This window comes from Heloderma suspectum, chromosome 4 (assembly GCF_057233095.1).
Source record: "Heloderma suspectum isolate Gila_16-S chromosome 4, 16-S_ref, whole genome shotgun sequence".
Lineage (NCBI taxonomy): Eukaryota > Metazoa > Chordata > Lepidosauria > Squamata > Helodermatidae > Heloderma > Heloderma suspectum.
The window spans coordinates 281,024,100-281,047,259 of record NC_139461.1 but is presented as its reverse complement, the minus strand read 5'-3'; the positions used below and the strand labels follow the sequence as shown (position 1 = coordinate 281,047,259).

At 45.2% G+C, this 23,160-nt stretch overlaps 1 protein-coding gene across 1 annotated transcript; it reads right to left on the bottom strand.

The window, feature by feature from the left end:
• Positions 1 to 1,112: 1,112 nt before the first annotated feature.
• On the bottom strand, positions 1,113 to 9,772 carry LOC146348770 (waprin-Enh1-like). Its single transcript, XM_084848383.1, has 4 exons — positions 9,685 to 9,772; positions 7,573 to 7,698; positions 2,985 to 3,116; positions 1,113 to 1,983 (listed from the first exon to the last, which is right to left on the bottom strand). The coding sequence occupies exons 1-3, from the start codon at positions 9,770 to 9,772 to the stop codon at positions 2,986 to 2,988; spliced, it is 345 nt and encodes a 114-aa protein (XP_084704509.1). The 3' UTR covers positions 1,113 to 1,983; position 2,985.
• Between the last annotated feature and the right edge of the window lie 13,388 nt (positions 9,773 to 23,160).

Here is a 23,160-nt window from a genome sequence, read left to right as displayed (position 1 = left end):
CAGCAATTTTGTTGTATATCCCATTTGCTGTCTTTAAATAGGCTGTAGATGAAATACATTGCATGCATGACCAAATCACATGGTCAGTTGCCAAAGTAAATTCCCCTCTAACTTTGGACCCAGCCTGGCCATCATCACATTGACAATATCCTATAACAAAGGGAGAGGGCAACTTCAGAAGGCCATTTTTTTTTTTTGCCCCATGGACCCCCACCCCCAGGGCACAGTTTACGGGGCATCCCAAAAGAAATTAAGAAAACAAATATTGGGAAAAATTGTGTCAGTAACACTACATGCCTCCAAAGGGGTCAAATTTAGCTTATTTGCAATCTAAATCTGACCCTTTTAGCTCTCCATAGCAGCTACACAGCACTAAAAGGGTCAAGTTTAGATTGCAAACAAGCTGAATTTGACCCTTTGGGGACTGGATGCCATTGTTTCCCCCTCCCTCCCATCTCATTAAAAAAGTAAAGGTGTCCCCAACCAGTCGTGTCCGACTCTAGGGTGCGGTGCTCATCCCCGTTTCTAAGCCGAAGAGCCAGCGCTGTCCGAAGACGCTTCCGTGGTCATGTGGCCAGCATGACTGAACACCGAGGTGCAACAAATTATGACTGTGTGTGTGTGTGTGTGTGTTTAAACATTTTTAACATTCCAAGCCTGAATAGTTGTGGTCTGTTCTGCTATCCTATAAATAACATTGGGTTCCATACCTACCAAAAGAAAACTGGGTGGGGGGGTGGAGAAAGTAGTTCCCCATGGGACATAGTTGTATTCACAAAAATCTGATCTTTGGTCAACTTTATAGTGAGTTAAAGGAGATTTTTTGAAGGGGATGGATGGTTTCACTCTAACCAACAGTTCTTGTCTGCCCTCTGGTGGTGGTAATTATGAATTTGAGTCTGACTCTCCCCCCCCCCCTATTTTTGAAGGAATAGAATAGGATTCTCCCCACTGAGGTCTAGTATCTTGGGACCTCAACCTGTCTGGAATTTTCAGCCAGTACAACTAGGAGTATACATTCTGGGAAATCTCCAGTTTTGATAGACTGGTATAAAAGAGTCTGCACTGTAGCTCTGCTAGATAAGTTGACATACTACAGGAGAACAAAGGAAAAAAGACAGAGTCAAGCGATTTTATTGATAAATTTATGTTATCTGTAACATATTAGAATACAAATTTTCATAATACTGTTGCACCATATACATATTTTACACAATAATTATGTAATTGTATTTCTTTCCTTTAGTAATAGGAGAAGGGGAAGAATCATCATCCTGGACCCACGGGGAATAAAGTTCATATTTTGCAATGGGTATGTTGGAAGACTCTTAAGTGAAGCAAATCCCACTGCCTCCTGAACAGACACTTCTGGGGCTGGTGCAGGGATTGGGAAGAAGCTGTCAGAAGAATGAATGCATGGAGCTGCCCTTCCACTGGGATAAACTGGGAAGGCTGCTCTGGATTAGGAGTTACTTGTTAACTTTAAATCGTGAATAAGCCATAACCTGAGACATAAGCACATATATTTGCAACCACCAAACTACATCAAATGGAGCTCAAGGAGCACGTAGAGAAACATTTTCACAGAGATTTTGCTTTCTAGAACAAGATCCATTTTTACACTGCATGGTCATTATGTATAACTTTGATCCAAGAGATCTGAGTACATAATTGCCCTGTCTGTGCTTCCTGGTCAAGATCTGACCCATGCAAGAAAATCCCCTAGGAGAGACATTGTAGCTGGCCACAAATATTTAAGATATATATCAATCCTCCTTTCGATTCCTGCTCTCCAGTTTCCAACAACTAGCTGGGACTCAGATGAGAAAGGACAATCAAGCAGACTATAACACCAGTATCTAATTGGGTAAAAAGTGATCTCCTGCAACAAAGGATGAATGAGCTGATGAATTTTAGTCCCAGGTATCCTGTCTCAGGTGTTCAGGGAATTTCTTAGGCATGATGCTCCAGTGTGATGTTATGCTGGGGGTGAAAAGGAGAAGGGGGGTGGAAAACTTGGTCAAAGAGAACAGTTATGCTGATCAAATCAATCCCACAGCCTCAGAGCCACATCAGAAAAGGTTCCCACCCACTGCTGATCTTATGTCCCTGAAAGAGGAACTCAGAGTAGTGGAGGTGGGTGGCTCCAATGTCAGTGGGGCTGTGAATCCACTCTGGGTCAGAACCAGTCATAACTCTAAAGGAGCTAGAGACAGTGTGGTATAGTGGCTAGAGTGCTGGACCAGGAGTTGGGAGATCCGGGTTCTAGTCCCCACTCGGCCATGGAAGATCACTGGGTGACTTTGGGCCAGTCACATACTCTCAGCCCAACCTACCTCACAAGGTTGTTGTTGTGAGGATAAAATGGAGGAGGAGGAGGAGGATTATGTATGCCGCCTTGAGTTCCTTGGAGGAAAAAAGGTGGGACATAAATGTAATTAATAAATAAATAAATAAATAAATGAGCGAGCTATGCAAGGTGCTGAAACCTATCCCAAAATAGGTTCAGCACATTGGATAGATCCTTTAGAGTTCTGACTGGTTCTGACTGAAACCCAGAATGCATTCACAGCCTCACCAACATTGGAGCCACCAGCCTCCACTGAGCTGGTTATTTTCTCTCCCATTGAAAGCAATGGGAGGGGGAAATTAAAAGAATAACTAAGTAGAAAAATGGGGAAGAGAACAAACCACCACCCCACTTCTTGGAAGTGAAGGTTCCTTTTCCATAGTTTCCCCTGACCTCCGTAGGACAGCTCTGTTAATGTCCCTTTAAAGGGTTACGCTTTAACCAATTATGGTCTCCAGGGGAATAAGGCATGTGAAGCTGGTGCAATGACATCTTTAATGGACCACCTACTGTTGATGCCAGGATCACCTCCCATGGCTCCCAGCTTCTCTGGTTGCATCAGGGACAACATATCTAATTACATGTAACAAGATGGCATGCAAGAAATGCCCTTAGTCATAGGTGATGATGATACCTCATCTGCAGGTCCTGGCACAATTATAGTAGCAGCACCTTTGTCTTCCTGGGCAGTCGTAGTCATACCTACAACGATCGATTCCTGGGACGGTGCACCTAAATGGATATCGTGGGCAGCTCCAAGGTATGCCTAGGATAGAACAACAGGGTCATTGTTAACCACAGGCAGCTGGTTGGCCGAACAGAATGCTGGACTAGATGGATGCTTGGTCTGATCCAGCAGGGCACTACTTATATTTATCACACAACAACATAAATGGACAATTGCCATCTCACTGTTTTTTTTAAATTTTGTGACAATGGCTCAGTTCAAAATTATGCCAAACTATGGTTTGCATTAGGGCTGTGCAGGGACCCCCTGGTCCGACTCAGAAGCCAGTCTGAGTTCAAGGTGTTAGTGATGACATTTAAAACCCTAAGCGGCTTGGGACCTCGATATTTGAGGGAGCACCTCCCCCTATATATGCCTGCCCGAGGTTTGAGATCTGTTGGAGGAGCCCTCCTCTGCGCCCCACCAGTGCAAGACATACACTATGGTGGGACGTGGGAGAGGGCCTTCTCTGCTGTGGCACCCCGGTTGTGGAATGCCCTGCCCTTGGAGGCCTGATTGGTACAGACATTGGTTTCATTTCAGCACCAAGTTAAAACATGGCATTGTATCAAAGCCTTTGAGGGCTAAATGCATTCCCTAAAGTAGCACATTGTTTTAACTGTTTTATTGTGTTAGATTTTAAATTGGTATTAGCTTGCTTAATTATTTAATATGCTTTTAGCTGTTTAAATTATTTATTGTTCATACTGTCTAAATTGATTTCATCTGTACACCGCCCTGAGGTCCTAATGATATAGGGTGGGATATAAATGTTTTAAATAAATAAATCAAATTTCAAATCTGCTGCTGGACAGATGACACATAGCTTTGCTCTGGTGCCAGAGTGAAGGCAAAACTGCCAGACCTCACTCTGATGCCTCCTGGGGAGTGGGGAGGGGGAAGATTGCCACCACCCCTTTTGCCCCCTGGAAATGGCCCCCAAGTTCACATCCTGAATAGGAATAGTTTGGCCACCATGATCCATACACTGGTAACTTCAAGACTAGATTGCTGCAATGTGTTCTTTGCAGGACTTCCTTTGAGATTGGTCCAGAAATTGCAGCTGGTATAGAATTTGGCAGCTAGGCTGCTGAGCAGGACAGACTACTGCAACCATGTTACACTTCTGCTAAAAGAACAGCACTGGCTAACAATACATTAGAGAACCAAGTTCAAGGTGATGAGATTGGCATATATGGCCCTAAACAACTTGGTACCAAGTTACCTGATGCTTCTCCCCTATCAACCTGCCTATTCATCAAGATCTACAGATCAGGGGCTCCTGATTGTTCCATCATCTGCACATGAACATCTGACAGCAACCACGGGGCAGTGGAGGCTGGTGGCTCCAGTGTTAAGTGGAGAGGTGGATCCGCTCCAGGTTTCATTCAGAACCAGTCAGAACTCTAAAGGAACTATCCAAGGTGCACCTTGGGTAGCTCCTTTAGAGTTCTGATCGGTTCTGACTGAAAACCAGAGTGGATACATCGCCCCATTGACATTGGAGCCACCAGCCTCCATTGCCAGGAGGAGGGCCTTTTCGGTTTTGGCACCCTGTCTTTGGAATTCTCTTCCCCCTACAGTGCATCAAGCACCAACCTTGTTCATGTAAGTTCACCTGCTGAAGATGTATTTGTTTAAACAAGCATTAGCTGGTTTTAATGCCTAATTTTGTTCAGCGTTCTGTTTTATTGAGGATTTTTCTCTCAGTTTGAATTGTTGTTTTAACTAATACTGTACACTGCCCTGGAATTTGTTAATGAAGTGTGCTATAGAAATGTTTTAAATATATAATAATAAAATAAAATAATCCTGCATATGCAGTTGTGAAATCAAAGTCAGGGTTGTGTGGGGCGGGGGGAGTGGAATTATGACCCAGCCTTATTATTTTGAAGCCTTTGTCCACTTTGAAATGAAAGCAAATTGCTTGTGACTAGCACAGAAATGATCTGAACTCATAAACAACAAAGAGTCTTGTGGTACTGTAAAGACTGACTCATACAGTGGCAAAATATTTCTGAAGCTATGAAAGAGGATATGGATATGTAAGGTTCCATTGGAATGCAATAAGAAAGACCAGGGCCAATAAGAAATAATAAGAAATACTGAAATAAGGCCAATAAGAAAGGTCAGGGCATTGCATAGCACACCGTAGCAAAGAAATACAGTCAGGGCCAGAAATATTGGAACAAGGATAACTGTTTTGGCAGTTGGCCTCTGTACACCACCACACTGAAGTTGAAAGGAAACACACCCAGATGGGAGTGAAGTCAGGACTTTCAGCTGTAATTCAAGGGGTGTGACAAAAGTGGGGCGCTAACCATTCAGGAAGTACAGCCAGTGGCATACACACACACCCATCGTTGGTGGCTCATAAGTAATGGAACAAACCAACATCATTTCAAACTTAAGGATCGCCTTTAATACCTGGATGAAAATACTTTGCAGTCAATGACTGCCTGAAGTCTGGAACCCATGGACGTGACCAAATGCTGAGTTTCCTCCCTCGAGATGCTTTGCCAGGCCTTTACTGCAGCTGCCTTCAGCTGCTGCTTGTTTGTGGGTCTTTCTGCCTTCAGTCTTGTCTTCAGTAAGTCAAAAGCATGCTCTATTGGGTTGAGATCAGGTGACTGACTTGGCCATTGAAGAACATCCCACTTCTTTGCCTTGAGAAACTCTTGGGTAGCTTTTGCTGTATGTTTTGGGTCATTATCCATCTGCAATATGAAGCGGCGTCCTCTCAGTTTGGCAGCATTCGGCTGAATCTGAGCAGAAAGTATAGCCCTATACACTTCAGAATTTGTCCTGCTGCTTTTATCAGCAGTCAGGTCATCAATAAACACCAGTGACCCAGTTCCATTGGCAGCCATACATGCCCATGCCATAACACTGCCTCCACCATGTTTGACAGATGATGTGGTCTGCTTTGGGTCATGAGCTGTTCCTTTCCTTCTCCATACTTTTCTCTTCCCATCATTCTGGTACAAGATAATCTTGGTTTCATCAGTCCAAAGAATCTTATTCCAGAACTGGGCAGGCTTTTTGAGGTGTTTGCTGGCAAAGGCTAATCTGGCCTGTCTGTTCTTGAGCGTTACCAGTTACACAGCACCTTGCTGTGAAGCCTCTGTATTTACATTCATAAAGCCGTCTCTTGACTGTAGATGTTGACAATGACCTGCCTATCTCCCCAAGAGCATTCTTGATCTGGCTAGATGTTGTGAAAGGGTTCCTCTTCACCCTGAGCAGAATTCTGTGGTCATCCCCTTTAGTTGTCTTCCATGGTCTTCCAAGTCTTTTGCTGTTGCTGAGCTTGCCAGTTAATTCCTTCTTTTTCAGGATGTTCCAGACTGTTGTGTTGGCCACTCCCAATGTTTTTGCTATCTCTCTGATGGGTTTATTTTGTTTCCTCAGGCTAACGATGGCCTCCTACACTCGCATGGACACCTCTTTGGACCTCATGTTGGGAGTTCCAGTGAACAGCTACCAAATGCAAATGTAACACTCAGAACCACCTCCAGGCCTTTTCTCTGCTTGATTGGTCATGGGGTACCCAGGAAACAGGCCACACCTGGCCATGCAGCCGCTTGTCAGCCATTCGTTCCATTACTTCTGAGCCACCAACGATGGGGGTGTGTGTATGCCACTGGCTGTCCTTCCTGAATGGTTAGTGCCCCACTTTTGTCACACCCCTTGAATTACAGGTGAAAGTCCTGACTTCGCTCCCATCTGGGTGTGTTTCCTTTCAACTTCAATGTGGTGGTGTACAGAGGCCAGCTGCCAAAACAGTTATCCTTGTTCCAATATTTCTGGCCCTGACTGTAGGTATGGAGTAATTCTAAGCAATTCTAATTCAGTAAAGTATTATTTTCATTTATATTATTTACATATTTACATCCCACCTCATTCTGTGTTCAAGGTGGTCTACATTAGCAATTTAATCATTACATTGTTAAAGATTAAAAGGTCAACATATACAATAACCAAAATGCAGAATAAAAGCAGCAGCAGCAGCATTTCCTCAAAGACCATCTTAAAAAGATTATCTTAACCTTTTCTTCCTAAAGACTAAAAGGGAAGTGAATTGTTGCACTGCCTCAGGAAGTTCACCCAACAGCCTCAGGGCCACCATGGAAAATATCCCCACCCATCTGTTCTTACTAACTGCTGATCTTATCTGCTTGAAAGAGAGAACTCTAAGCAGGTTCCTCCTTCCTGATCTCTAGCAGAGGAGCCTAGGCTCATATTTTATTGAACATATGTTCTTCTTCTTATATGTTAAATGTTCTTCTTATAAACATTTGAAGGGCAGAACTTAGCCATTTATGTTGCCTCAGAGAATAAGGTATGCCAAGGTATATATCTTATGCCAACGAGTGTTGGTATAAAGATAATCTCCCATAGTTCCCAGCTTCCCTGCTTACACAGTGCATAGGATAACAAACTGTACACAGAGAGAAGAGGCACAAGAAATGTGCTTAGCCATAGTTAATGATACCTGGTCGGAGTCCGCAGCTCCTGCTGCAACGGAAGTTACAACAGCTTAGGTTTCGTGGGCAGTCATAGTTGCTCCTGCAACGACTATATCCTGGCAGAGAGCACTGAAATGGATTTCCGGAGCAACCTATTGCAGATATAGAAAAAGAACACCATGTATTTACCAGTAGCTGAATACAGATTTACATGCATTTACTGCATCCTTGCTCTCTGTTAGGGATGGCGGAGAAAACCACCATGGACTCCAATGAGTCTCCCAGAGTCCATAGCGGAACAGACTGCTCCCCCCCCCTGCCACCTCGCGAAGCCCGGTCAGGACAGACCCTACCTGGGTCCAGCCGGTCCGGATCCGTCCTCTTTGTTCCGCAGCCAGCTGCTGCTGGGCTGTGGCCGCAAATGGCATCCGGCATAGCAGACGCCATTTGCGTCCCTGCCCTTTGCCATTATTGGCTATGTAAATAATTACGTAGTCAATCAATCCTATCCTGGACACCATTTGTGGCCGCAGCCCGGCAGTGGACGGAAGTTCAGCTTCAGGTGGCCCCAGCCAGCAGCTCCGCGGACTCGCCGCAGAGCAGAACCAGCCAGGGAGGATTCCGGGTGGAGAGACAGATTGCCTCCCCACCCCCCCGCCCAGCGGACCCCGGAGCGGAACGGTGAGTGAGGTTTGTACACCCCTACTCTCTGTAGCAAAATCCACATTTGGACTGATAATCAGCAAGTTCACATTTGAAGAATGCAGAACCTGATTACCTTGTATTCTCCCTGCATGTACTTCAGAAGTTCCATTTCTATTTAGAACTGCTCTAGATTAGAAAACCCAGGTGATACTGCTAAGTGATAATGGTGCTTGCTAAGTAATGCTCCTTCTATATTTCTAAACCTTTGCCAGATTTTAAATGTAAGTACATTTTTATTTGATTTGAAAATTTGTCAGACATGCCCCACCACACAGGGTACCTTTCCCATTGTTTTCCAATCAGTACTACTAGCTAACCAAAGTGGCCCATTTTTGTTGATTCAGCCAGTAAAATATGCCCAAAAGGAGATGTTCCATAAATTTATAGATTAGATACATGTAATCTTTCATTATTTTTCAACACCTCTTAAAAGCCTAGTTGTTTCAGCAGGTGCCTAAAATTAACTTGGTTGATTTGGTTGATTATTTTATCTGCCATCCTGTTTGCTTTTGATTTGCTGTAATCTGATGTTTTAACTTGTTCTATATTGTATTTACATTCTCTATTGTTAGTTGCCTTAGGAACCCTTGATTAGAAAGCAAGGGTATAATTAAATTTACTTACATTAATGGAATTTAATTATGTCATAAAAAATACAGTATATCTGATTTTAGCTTGGGAAAGAGTTAAGAATTGTTCTTGGCTTCCTACAGCCCTTGTGCAGATTCCAAAACTCTGTCAGCATTCAAAGAGACTATCCCCTGGAGTACTTAAGGGTAGACATAGAGACTAGCTGTTTTCAAGGGTAGACTTGATTGGGTTGTTGTTTTTTCTTAAGCCCTGGGTGGTGGGGGGGGGGAGGGTAAAGAAAAAAAGTGGCTGAGTACAAAGGTTTAACCCCCACCCACCCACACATGGTGGTCCTGATCCAGACCAGGGCCCCACACATTTACACAAAAGGAAAAGGGAAAGTTATGATCATCTACACACTATGCATTTAACACAGTGTGTAGTTTAGCCCTTAAAGAGGGATTCATAGTATAATTCTCTGCATGCTTACTCAGAAGTAAGTTCCACTATGCTGAATAGACAAACATATCCACTTATCTGGAAGTAATTCTCATTGAACATAGAGGGGCTTACTTCCAAGTAAACATGGATAAGATTATACTGCATGAATTCCCTTTGTCTTTCCCACAGCCCGCATGCAGAATTCAGAAAAACCGCATTGCTCAAAAGCCACAATCACACATGTATTTTAAAATGCCTTAGTTATCACCAGGGAATCTTTCTCTGGTTTATTAAATGTGCACTGCCAACTTTCCCATGTTATTTGTCCTAAACTGACCACATGGAAGTAAGGACTGATATCCAGCTTTAGCTATTTCCTGACCTGTATCTCAGAATCCCTTTTCAAACAGCTCATATCTTACCGAATGGAATTCTGTACCCAGTTGTGGAGGGTAATTCTATCCAAAGGGCTAGAAGCCCCACAAGAAGAAAGGCAGGCAGTGTCTTCATTGTGGCCTCAGGAATCAGGTAGGAACGCTCAGAATGGAACAAGGCTTGTATTTAAGCAGCGTGTGGGTTGGGTTAAGATTATATCTTTCCCGCTTCTTGCTCATACTTAATATCGACTGCATTGTAGTTTTCAGAAACTTTAAATAATTGCCTTGCTCCGTCTTTATAGACTCCATGTGCTGTTGTCATACCAGCAAGGCCTGCAACCTGAGGGTGGTGACACCTGTAATGCTCCCAATCCCATAAACATCCTTGCTTCAAAGAACTCTTGTGAGCCACACCCTAATTGCAGCTTCTTCGAACATGTGAAGAAAACTCACTCACCTCTGGGAATGGGACCAGAGCAGGCCTTTCCTTGTAAACGAAGCTGGACTTCCTATATTCTAGGTAATCATTTGAGATTGTTAGCAGTGTCACATTTCGAAAGGAGAAGGAGAACAAAACAGCCATGGGGTGGGGCGAGGCAGAGCTCAATAGCACAGCATTTCCTGAAGAGGTACGTCATTCAGTCCATGGTATCAATGGTCTCCGGAAGTTATTATTTAGCAAATGTATTCCATGTGTTTCCTAGCAGTTCAAGGCAGCTGACAATAATCACAAAATACAGAAATGTCACTGTACAGACAATGTATAAACACATGGAAGTCACATGAAAAGAGCCAGTGTGGTGCAGTGGTTCGAGTGTTGGTTTGGGACTTGGGAGACCCAGGTTCGAGTCCCCACTCACTTGGCCGTGATGCTCACTGAGTTGTCTTTGGGCCAGTCACAGACTGTCAGCCCAACCTCCCTCACAGGATGGTTGTTGTGATGATAAGATGGAGAGGAGAAGGATTATGTATGCTACCTTGGGTTCCTTAAAGAGGAAAAAAGGTGGGATATAAATGCAATAAATAAATAAATAAATAAATGGCCTCAAATCCATCTCGAAAATCAACTGATCAACTGTGCGCTACCTGGTCTCTTAATGTTCATGGTCATGTACTTACTGAGGGCCAAATTCAATTTCAGAGAAGCTCTCAGCGGCAGCGTATTTTAGCATAAAGTTCTTCCTCCGGTAACTAAGCAAAAGCTGGGAAATGATCAGTGGTCAGAGAAAGGGGGTGGGGCCAGGGTAAGGGGTCATAACTATCTGGGGAACCCCAGAGGGCTGGATTGGCACCCTACATAGGCAAGATTTGTCCTGCAGGCCTGAAGATCAACACCTCTGATTTACATGCATGCACACTAGACACAAGATGCACCCCCATTCACACCCCAGCCACTTGCTTAGTCCCAGAGATTTTGAAGCAGGAATGAATCCTAAAGAATGGCAACTCTAACAACTTACAGTGAGGCCGTTCAGTCAAACACTAACCCACACTCAGTGGTTGAGTGTGGGTTAAGAACATAAGAACATAAGAAGAGCCATGCTGGATCAGACCAAGGGTCCATCTAGTCCAGTATTCTGTTCACACAGTGGCCAACCAGCTGTTGACCAGGAACTCACAAGCAGGACATGAGCACAACAGCACCCTCCCACCCATATCCCCCAGCAACTGGTGCACAGAAGCTCACTGCCTCTGGTACTGGAGGTAGCACATAGCCATCAAGAGTAATAGCCATTGATAGCCTTCTCCTCCAGGAATTTGTCCAACCCCCTTTTAAAGCCATACAAATTGGTGGCCATCACTACGTCCTGTGGTAGTGAATTCCATAGTTTAACTATGTATGTGCTGTGTGAAGAAGTACTTCCTTTTATCTGTCCTGAATCTCCCACCAATCAGTGTTGTTGTTGAACAGTGGGTTGAACGGTGGGTTGCCTCTGATCCAGGCAACGTCTCATTGCAATTGCCTTGATCACTAACCTCTTTAAATGAGAGGTGGTGTGGGCCATAACTAAATGGTTGTGGTTGAATTTGAACATAAACACGTGAGGAGAGCCCTCCTGGATCAGAGCAAAAGGCTTTCTAGACCAGCATCCTGTTTCCCACAATGGCTAACCAGATGCCCACATTCAAGACATGAGGTCACAGCCCACACTTGTTCTCCAGCAATTAAATTTTGCAAACACATTTTGGCATTCTTGCTCATCCATGAAATTCACAGGATTGACCTGGACACATCACTGGCTGCATTCACACAACACGCTAACCCACAATCAGTGGTTGAGTGTGAGTTGTTGCTGGACCATGAGTTGTTTGTTGAACTGTGGTTAGTGTGTTGTCCAAACACAGGACATTTTCTGCAGGGTGGCTTGTTAACCATGCAGTGTGGCTTGTTAACTGCCCAGAGAGCTTTGGCTATTGGGCGGTATAGAAATGAAATGAAATGAATAAACAAACAAACCAACAAACCACGCTAAACAACCCAATAACAAACCATGGGTTCTCAAGGTGGCTTCTTTGAGAAAAATAAGCCACAATGAATGGTTACCAAGCCACCCTGCAAACATTCAGACAACACACTAACCCATGGTTCAACAAACAACCCACACTCAACCACTGAGTGTGGGTTTGCATGTTGTCTGAACAGCCCCATAAGATAGTCAGACATATACATGGATGCACCCCCAGTATATCACCAAAAGGCAAAATAGGGGAAACAGTTAAATAGGGTCAAGTACCAGAGAAACTAGAGACTGTCCCTCCCTTCACCTCCCTTCCTCCCCTTCCCCAGGAGGAGTCAACAAAGCCCCCTTCTGGGGCGGAGGCAGCTCCTCTGACATCACCTCACTTTCCCATCCTGGCTGGCAGAAATGGCCCCACTTGCCTAGCCTAGCCTTACTGTGAGGCAGGCCTGCCCTAACAGCAGCAAAAAAATAAAAGCTGGTAGCTGGCAAGTGCTGCTGGTGGCAGCCACCATTTTAATTCCTCCACACTGCCTCTGGGGCCCTGATGGAGTGATGCTCTGGTGCATTTCTCCATCAGGGCCTCAGAGCATACAAATGGTGGGCGCCAGCAGCAGCACTTGCAAGCTACCTGCTTTTTTGCTGCTGCTAGAGCATGCCTGTGGTAAGGGAAGAGAAGATGGGGGGAAGAGACAGGGCGGTCCACCCTCTAAAGGGTTCAGGCCATTGGCAAATGCCTGTTCGTGCCGACTGCTGGCACAGGGTCTGTCACCAAGCGGTGACTCTGCTTGGCCAAAGTACTTGCCATCTCTTAAACCAGAGCACGTGATACTTAGCGGAATGAGGAAGAAAAAAGGCAAAGTGGAAGAGATAACGGCCTAAGTAGAATCAAGTACGTGCATCAGAGAGAGGTGGCAGAATGGACTGCACTGCTTTGGACTGTAGATGGTGGGTGATATTTCTGAATGCTCCCCTATATTGACAAGCATCCTCGTATAAGAATTATCACTGTGCCAGATTTTTCAGTCTATTTATTTTTGACCTTCATTGGAGGGAAGGGTGAAAAGAAATTTCATTTGAACATTGTAGGAAGGTGTGAGGATTTCAGAAAAATTTCTCAGGGTGCAAGTCTTCAGTGCTTAAGGAGATGGCTGAGGGGTGTGGGGCGTGTATGCTCTTTATTTACAACTTTTGTCCCATTCTGTCCTTGCAACCTCTCCAGTTGGCTGAGTGCCTGAAAGCTGAGTAAGGACTTGTTATTGTTCTTCTTCTCTTTCTTTTTCTTGTTAAAAATACTTTTAACAACAAAAAAACAAAACCAAAAATGCCTCACTCAGCAGGCAGCAGCACTGGAAACCTCTGAGGGGGGAAATCTAGGTTAAGTTCTCTAGGGCAAGGGGGGGAGTCAGAAAGCTCAAGCAGCAGAGAAGCTGCAAGGACAGAACAAGATAAAAATGGTTAAATAAAGAGCGCGCGCACCACCCTACCCCTCAGCTAACTTCTTACAGTACAGTAAGCACTGAAGCCCTGCACCCTGAGAAATGTCACTGAAATTCTCAAAATCCCTGTGAAATATGCAGAAAAACAACTGCCTTTTTCGCAGGGAGACGAAGAGGTTCCGAAAGGGCAGGTTTCAGCATAGCGCTAACAAAAATATATGGACTGAGACTGCAGAGTAAGTCCCCATACGAAGTGTCCGAGTTGAAAGCAGAAATATAGCACTTGCCTAAGACAGTATCCAATGCTGGCAATTCACCAGCTCTAAACATGTTGCACTAGCAGGAATGACCACTAGTGCAACAGGAAAGTAGCACTTGCTAGCACAACCCAAGAAAGCATTAGTTTCGGGAAATGTCTGGTTGCGCTAGCAACTACTACTTTGCCATTGCACTAGCGGTCATTCCTGCTTGTGCAGCAGCAGGATTGGATACTGCCCCAAGGGTCTGAACATCAGAGGTCTTCTGTTTCATGGGTTTGGTATTTTCATCCTTTATAAATATATCAGGTGTCATTTTCACTGAAAACAACTCCATCCACTCCTCCCTTCCCTTCTTGCTCTGTTCTCTTCAGTGTACACCAACTACTCTGCCTTTGCTACCAGCCAGTGAAGGCTGCTGGCTCTGAAGGCAGTGGAGTGGTGAATCTGCCCTGGGTTTCAGTTAGAACCAGTCAGAACTTGAAAGGAGCTATCCAAGCTGCAAAGCAGGGTGGACCTTGGATAGCTCCTTTAGAGGACTGACTGGTTCTGACTGAAACCTGGGATGGATTTACTACCCCACTGCCTTTCTCCGTGAGCCCCTGCCAAAGGAAGTGAGGCGGTGGCTACTAGGAGGAGGGCCTTTTCTGCTGTGGCACCCAGGGTGAGGGAGGCTGCCCTAGATCAAGGCCACACAGCAAATAATTCCCAGAGTTTCAGTTCTCCAGATATCTTTCCTAGGGAGTACACAGAGCAAGGCACAATTGGGATAATAACAGCATTTCTTTCCCCTGTTATAATCAACATCACTCTCACATTCATCACAAGTGCAGCTGATACAATCTGGTGGACAGGCTCCAGGTTTCCCTGTAATCAATAAGGTTCACGTTATCTTTTTGAGACAAGCTGCTCCTAGCTTCCTGTACCCAGTAGGATAGTACTACTAGGCTTGTAGTACGGAATAGTATAGTATTACTAGGCTCAAACTATACATGTATTTTTCTTCCATTTTTTTTTAAGTCTAAGGGTGCAATCCTATGACCACTAGACAGCATCTAGACAGCCATGGGATTTTTCATTTTCTGGGAACTGAGCTTGGAGCCAGCTCTCTGAGGTTGGTTCCCAGAAAACTGACTCCCCGCAGCCTCTCCCGCCACCTTGCAGGAGGCACAGTTCGTCCCCGGCTCTGCACTCACAAGAGCACCGTGGAGCAGCCAAAAAGGGGGAGTTCCTGGGGGCAGTGAGGGAGGGGACGGTGGAAGCGCCTTCATGACACTTCCTATGTGCTGACTGGCCTCCCCACTCTGAGGCATCCTGGCTAGACAGCCGAAATGGGCCATCTAGCTGCAAATGCAGGGTGGATGGAGTGCGGAGGAGAAGTTCCCCTCTGCACTCCTCCCACTCTGCATTGGATAGTCGGTCACCTCCGAGGTCAGAGGCAGCCAGCTATCCCCATAGGATTGCACCCTAAAGCGACTACAGAAGCTGCAATCGACAATGGGAGATTACAGAGGGTGGGGAGTGGAAGAAAGAAAGAGCATCCTAAGTGTTTCTTCTGTGCTGGCTTTCCACCTCCAAAGTCTCAGATGCTTTTAGCCTTATAAATGAAAACACACGTGTCCTGTATTTATTCCCCTATTTGACCAAAAGCAGGGAGTAATGCAATTTGGGGGAGAAAAATCGGGACAAAGCAAAGAGTTATGATGAGCCCACACTCACTCATGCACAGCTGGTGCGGGTGCTGCCTGCCTACCACAGAGCCCCTGCCAGGCCCAATGCCTCACTCTGAGGAGTCCTTCCTCAGAATGAGGCATTGGGCCCCCTGATCACTCCAGAGCGCCATGCTGGCTGCTATCCTGCTGCGGCATTTGCCACAACAGAAAAGCTGCCGGCATCACTCTTCTGAGCAGCCAGCTAGCCCAGTGCATCACTTTGAGGAAGGACCCCTCAGAGCGAGGTATTGATGGACAAGATTGCCCATGCTACCAACACTAATGCAGTGGCCAAAAAAAAAATAAAAATGGGGGAGCGGAGGAAGCGGTGGTGGGTTCTCCTGCCCCAGGCAATGCAGTATCTTCCGCCAGCACTGCCCTTGTTATGCTACTTTATTTCATGAAATGAGTTTTTATGTGGGGAATCATTCAAAAATACGGCATCCTGAAGCCGTGGAGGCTGGTAGCTCCAATGTCTGCGGGGCTGTGAATTTCGGTCAGAAGCAGCCAGAACTCTAAAGGAGCTATTCAAGGTGCTGAACCCTATCCCCAAAATAGTTTCAGAACCTTGGATAGCTCCGTTAGCATTCTGGCTGGTTCTGACTGAAACCCAGAATGGATTCACAGCCCTACCGAAATCAGAGCCACCAGCCTCTACTGTCCTGAAGTGATCCAGTCAAGAATTCTAGCATCTCCAGGACATGCTAAAATGAATGACCAAAAAGGAGAATGGCCATTGAACCTATATTGGTTCTTTCCAAATGGCCATAAGAATACACTGAATTTGAGAATGGCCGTTGGAACACATGAAGCCAGAGTAATTCTTTGCTTACACAGTGGCATCTCATAATATCTACCAACTGTGTGTAACTTGTAGAACTAGGCATGGCCGAGAATTTCATCAAGTCCATATGTGGACTTACCAAGTTCACACACACACACGCACACGCACACACACCAAGGCCAAAACATGGATCAGGACACAGTTGCAACTGGATATCTGCATTTTTGCAGAATGCTGTGCTCAAGTTCCGTCAGTTTTAAAAAATCTGCACTAAAAAATGCACATATTTGAAAATGCACAGAAATATGTGCACATTTGGAAAAATATTCACAGCATCACTTTATCCTAGAGGAAGGAATATGTACATTTCTAAAATACACACAGAAAAAAAGCACAGATGTATCTGCAGGTTTTTAAAAGAATAATCTGCAAATAGGTACGGAAATGGGTCAGAACAATATTTAGTGTGCAAATCCTCCAACCTACTCAGAAACAGACTTGACAGGATCACCTATTCCTGTGTAGAGCAAGTATCGAAGTCAGTTACTAAGTGAAGAAAAAAAAAGATAATGCTTGGTCTGATTTGGCCTGGATGATGTGAATTACAGAGTTGATTTGTCATTTCTGTATCCTGACAGCAGAATGATATATATTAGATTTCCCCAATATCCTTGCAATAATACCTTGGACAGACTGACAGATAGTGACTGGGTCCAAGATCACATGACCCAGTGAGCTTCATGACTGGGCAGAAATCTGAATTGAGGTGCAATGACTCTACTTCACCAAAAGTCAAGAAGAGTGGGAACCAATGTTCATGTCATCAGTGAAATTCCTTGTTCTTAACTGAGTGATTCACATAATTTTCCCCACTCCCTCTCAGCTGATTATTAAGACTCTGAGATGCTGAATGTTCAGGGCTTTTCTACATGAGGCATTTATTGTATGCTCGTCATTCCCTACTAACTGTTTTTTTTATGGTTTCTTTAGACAACATCATGAAACTCCAGTTTCACTTCAGTGTCTAACCAGCACTTTCAGTAAGTTTTTTTTTAGAGCAGGGAAAACATGCAAAAGTGAAACAAAGTGCGGTTTCCTCTTGTGTAGTCATGCTTTTCTGCTGTTCCACGGTGCCACCTAGAGGTTATGTAGCAAAAAAGCAGGAAAGGACACGCTCCTTGTGTAGTGCTCAGATCTCAATTCTGCAATGAAACTGAAGATATAAAGGATTAACAGTCAATTAACAGCCTTGCGTAGAAAAGCTCTCATTTGAATCTTTGCCCTTCCTTGTCAGTGCACTCTGTCTCAATGAAACACATGTTTCTAGAATGGGGCAGGTCAGCACAGTTCCCATAATGGAGCTCTGCTGACCTGTCCCAATCCAGAAACTAGCATTTCCACACATTTGGGTCATCCTATAGGAAGTGTTAAGTCTCCATTGCGCAAGAGGTGGGTTCAGCTTACACAACGGAATTGGCAGGAAGGGCTACTTGTGCACATCTGGTGGGAACATGAGAGAAGGCCTTCTTCAGGGCTGCTCCCAGGCTCTGGAACTCCTTGCCAAGGGAAGCCAAGCTAGCTCCATGTCTGTTTTCCTTCTGCTGGCAGGTAAGGATGGTGCGGGCATCCGGTTGGGGCTTGAAGTTCAGCAAGAAATCGCTGGCTCAGCCCCCTGGATGCAGCCTGCAGACCCCTCGTGCTTTCCTGACTCGGTGCACACTGAGCTGGGCAAGGGTGCGGCTGCCCGCTTCCTTGTCGAGACACCATTTTGTGTAAAAATTGTGGGTTGTCTTTTTTTTGTAAGTAACCATTTGCACAAATGGTGGCTGTAAAGGAGAAAGGGAGCAAATGGCAGCCATAAATAGACCATTTATGCCTGTAATGTTGTGCAAATGGCCCCTTTATCGCCACCATTTGTGCAAATGGTTACTTAAGAAAAAAGACGAGCTGCCATTTTAATGGAAAATGGTGGCTCGGTGAGGCAGTGGGCAGCTGCGCTCTGGTCACTGGGTGGCCACACTCCATTGCCAGGCACTCACAGACCTCCCAGCAGTTCACTGCATGCAGTGAGCAGGGGCAGGCAGCCAGCATGGGTCCGGGGAGCAGGGCGCAAGACAGGCAGAGCTGAGTCCGTCCATCCCTACTGGCAGGCAAAGACATTTTTATTCTGACAGGCTTTTCGCATCTAAGCTGACATGCTGCTGAAGTATGTTTTAATCTGGTGGATGCTGGCGGGGGAGTGTCTCCTTTTTATTGAGGTGTTTCTATTGATGCGTTTTTCTTGGGATGGGTTTTTATTTCAGTTTTAATGTTTTAATTATGACTTTGTTATTTTATTTGCATTTCATTGTTAACCACCTTGAGCCCTAATTTTAGTAGCAAGGCAGGATATAAATTTAATTCATAAGTAAATAGCATACGATATGTCCGGGAGGAACCAACGCTAATAAAGTGATTGTTCTGTGTCACACCATAAACTACATGAAATGGCTGTGTAAGTTTGTCTGTGAGAGTGAGCCTCCACATTCTTCGATACCACTGAGAAATAGAGAGTGACTCCATATTTTTTCCAGTGTTGTTGTGTCCCCTCCTGGGGGTAGGGCCTGAGGCATTCTCCCTCCCCAAAAGGGCCTGCACACACTGCTGTGATGTCCATGCCGTAGACCAGGAGTGTGGTATCTCAGGCATTGGGACCAAATTCAGCCCTTCTGGAAGCCAAATCCCTTGGCCCCTCCCACTTTCCCCCAGCCACCAATGGTTTGTGCAGTTCTTTTCCCCATTCCAAAAGTGCCTCTCCCAAGGCTTAGTTACTGGCAGTAAGGGCTTTAAGCTAAAAGGTGCTGGTATATGTTGTATTTTTGGCCCTGCCCCCTTTTTCCTTCAGCCCCACCAACCACTGGAATGCAGCCCCTGAAAGCTTCTCCAACATGGAATTTGGCCCTCTGTCTGAAAGAGGTTCTGCACCCCTGCCCTAGACATTGCAAATTGGGGTTTCAAATGAATATTGACTAGAACTGGGATGAAGATCACCCAAACTGATTGATCCTCTGGGAGGATGAGCACATTTAGGCTTCTTTAGTGAAGAAAGGGTAAAATAGCTTTACTCACAAATGTTCTTGCATATAAAATGCAGGTATAGCATAGAGTTTCAAAAAAGAGTTTGTTCAGTCTATTTTGTGTTCAATGACACTGGCAGGAGTGAGAGAGCAAACATGTGCTCCTAGCAATGGCAGAAATCAGTGGGGTGAAAAGGGAGAAGAGAGAAAAGGGAGGAGCAAAAGCAAGAAATCATAGGAAACCACATTGTAAACTATAGAGATCCTAAGGCTAGCTATGGTCAAAATTCCCATAAATTCACTAACTGCAACACGGCCCCCTTCCAATAAATAGCTGAAATATTCCTAACACAAACCGATTGATCCTCTGGGGTCAATTCATCCTTCCATATCCACTGTTGTTTCATGGAAGTCCTGCACTTCACCAGCACTAGAGGAAAGTTACTTTACCTGTGGTGGCGGGGGCAGTTTCTTGGTTCTTTTGTTGCACATTATTTTGCTGCCCCTGTGTGTGTTGTGTGTGGTATGTTTACCACTGCACACAAGTGCACATGGCTGGACATTCATAGAACCAGGCACAAAAATAGTCATGCATCTATGATCACTACGACAAGAAATAACTATGCAAATGACATAAAGTAATTGGAAGCCATTGCAAACATCGCACACAGCCTGCTCTGTAAAAAAATTCAAATATTAAAAACAGAATAGTAGAGAGTTCCTAATGCATGGGTCCCACTTTGGAAAGAAGACCACATATGCGGTACTCCAAAATCTAGAGAGAAAATTCCGATTAAGAGAATCTGAGAAACATCTCCGGCGAAATAGGTTTGACTCTGTGCAAACGATATCTGGGCAATACCTGGTAAATTTTCAAAAGTTGGAAGGGAGGGGGAGGGTTGAATAAATTTCTATGGCTCAGAATGTAGAGCACTGTTATCTTGCAGCAATTCACCTCACCCCATAACTAGCTAAAGCAAGAAAATATTCACATTTAATCTGTTTGCATCGTTCATACCTGTTGCAGAATCTGGGGTTTGTGGAGCAGAATTAGTGTTACCTTGTCACAGATCAGGACCAGCCCAAGAGATCTCCCTGCTTGAGATGAAGGACAAAGAGCCGACTGGCCCCGCCATGGAATCTTACTTCAAGACTAACCACGGGATAGCATCCTCCAGTGCAGGCAGATGACTCCTATTTCAGTGGGGCTGTGCATCTGCTCTGGGTTTCAGTCAGAACCAGCCAGAACTCTAAAGGAGCTATCCAAGGTGCTGAACCCACTGTGAGGATAGCATTCAGCACTTTGGATAGCTCCTTAGCGTTCCGACTGAAACCCAGAAACCCACTGCCTCACTGCAATAGGAGCCACCAGCCCCCCTGGCATCCTCCCCAGGACCTGAGGGCAGCAAGCTCGCTTAGGATGCACAGGCAAGCTGTGTGGGATTCTCCACTGAGCTCTGGCCTCCAGCATCTTGCTGCCACTCACTCACCTGTTTGCTACCCACACCAATGAATGCTGCAATGCGGCAGCTGCATGTACTGTATTAGCTGAGCACTGCAATGCCTCCTCGAGTGCACAGCCTGGCTTGCTGCATCTCTCCCGGCTTGCTTGATCAAGGGCTTTCCCCGGTGGTGCTGTCTGCGATTCATTGGAAGAAGGGGACTGGGTGAGCCAACCCAGGCCAGCAACAAGCTTGCTCTGCCAGCACCAGGGCAACAGAAGGTCAGAGGAAACAGACAAGTCTCAGGGAAAACTCGGGGGAGCTGCAAGCGCCCCCCTCCCAAGCATCTGACGCCTGACGCCCCCACCTCACTCTACTTAATGGTAGGCCTGGCCCACCAGAATCATGACATGTATTAGGTTTGCTCTCTCTCTCTTTTGTTTTTAGTGCATGATGCACACAGGCCTAAATACAGAGATTGTTCATCCTAACCTGAGAAATGCAGCTGTCCATCTCCTGCAGAGATGACAGGCTTAAGGCTAGAGAGTATTTCTGTTTTTCACCTCCTCAAAGCATGAGGAGAACCAAACAGAGCCGGATGCCACATGTCCTCATGGTGCTGTCAGAGACTGGGCATGAGACTCCTGGAGGAAATGGCGGGGAAACAAGTGGGAGGTACTATTTGAATGAGTGCCTGCTAATGCTCTCACCTTCCTTACATTGCCCAATCATTATGTCTCCCAATATAGACCATATGTCATTTCTGTGGTTTGCTCAACACTTAAACATTGGTCACAGAGGCAGGAAAGTCTGCTCCTGGATAGCAGCTGGGGACTTCTGATCTTGCTCAATAACAGCTTCCATATGGCGCATCCTGTTTGTGATCTTTTCACTACACCTGCAAGCCATTCACATGAACCTAAAACATGTGAAGTCTGTGCACATCAACAACTGTGAGAAAATACTTAGGGTGTGCTATTACATCTGTAAATCTCTGTCTGTGGAAAAGTGGATATGGAAGCACCAGTGTGTGAGCATATTGTTTCTAGCTGGCAGCTGGAAGAAAGAGGGAAATCCTCAGGTGGGTTTGTTGTTGTTGTTGTTTAGCTGATAACTTCCTTTGGGGCTACCTGATACTGGACTTTTGATACACAGTAATCTGGTAAAGGTCCTTCCCTGACATTCTTGGGGACAAAATAAAACAGGATGGGTGCATATTTGGATCTCTCAACTTTAAAACAAACTAACTAACTAACTTAAAAGTAGCCAGCAAAGGGGTGGCGGGAGCTTGATAGAGGGAGCAGAACTAGGGAGTTTTAATCCTTCCCATGAGACATTATCCCAAAAGGCATTACACATATACCTTTACAAAGCTGCTCTAGTCCTGCTTGTGAAAAGTATAGCCCCTTAAAGTTCACCATTCTTCCAGGGCATTTCTACATGAGGATTTTATTCTGCACCTTTACTGGGGCTTCTGTTTCCAGATTCTTTGCGGGATTAAGATCAGCTCCTTTATACGAGGTTTTTTCCGGGGGGGGGGGGTATTTCTCTGCATTCTGTATGTTTCATTATTCAGTCACTAGATGGTGCTGTGATATAGCAGAATTGCACAAATACACAGAGCATTTCATAGTGCCAGTCATATACTAGTCATTCCTTGATCTAAAAAACCCCGTGATAATGGTTGCAACGCACGGGAGAGGCCCTGGAGGATGACAATGTCATGTAAAGGACCTGAACATGACCATGAGTGAGTAATCATGAGCACACAATAAAACCTTTGTGTAGAAAGGCTCCCAGTCTCTTCGCTGTCCTTGTTACCCCTCCCTGCTGCAGCTTGGGCACCATTTTTCCCTTATAATAAATGTGTCTTGCTCCTCCAAGGATTAGTCACATCAGCGTTTTTTGTGAGATTATGTAGTGGAAAAGATGGGGTCACAATGCTACATATATAATCAAATTATGTTACATGGCAACATCAGTGAGGACAAAGAAAGCTAATTGAGAGGAAGGGCAAGTTTCCTGAAGGACAAACAAAGCCAGTTCTAGAAGCATGGCCTTCAGTCTGAATGGGCAAATACTTTCAACCCTTTTCAAGGAAATTCCCAAGAAGTCACGAAAAGTGGGTCTGACCCTCAGGAGACATGACAACCCTGTTACAGGCCAACCCAATACCACATCACAGCCTTCCCCACTCCCCTTCTATGCACCCTGCTCAGGTGGAAGGTCCTTGCTGCAAACCCCATTGGCAACCCTTCCACAAATGGACTGGATTGGACCCCAAATATGTGTTCAAGAGGCAACACATATTCTGAAATTAGGGTTCAGCTGATATGTGGAGGATCCATTTCATAAAACCTTGTTCCAGTCAT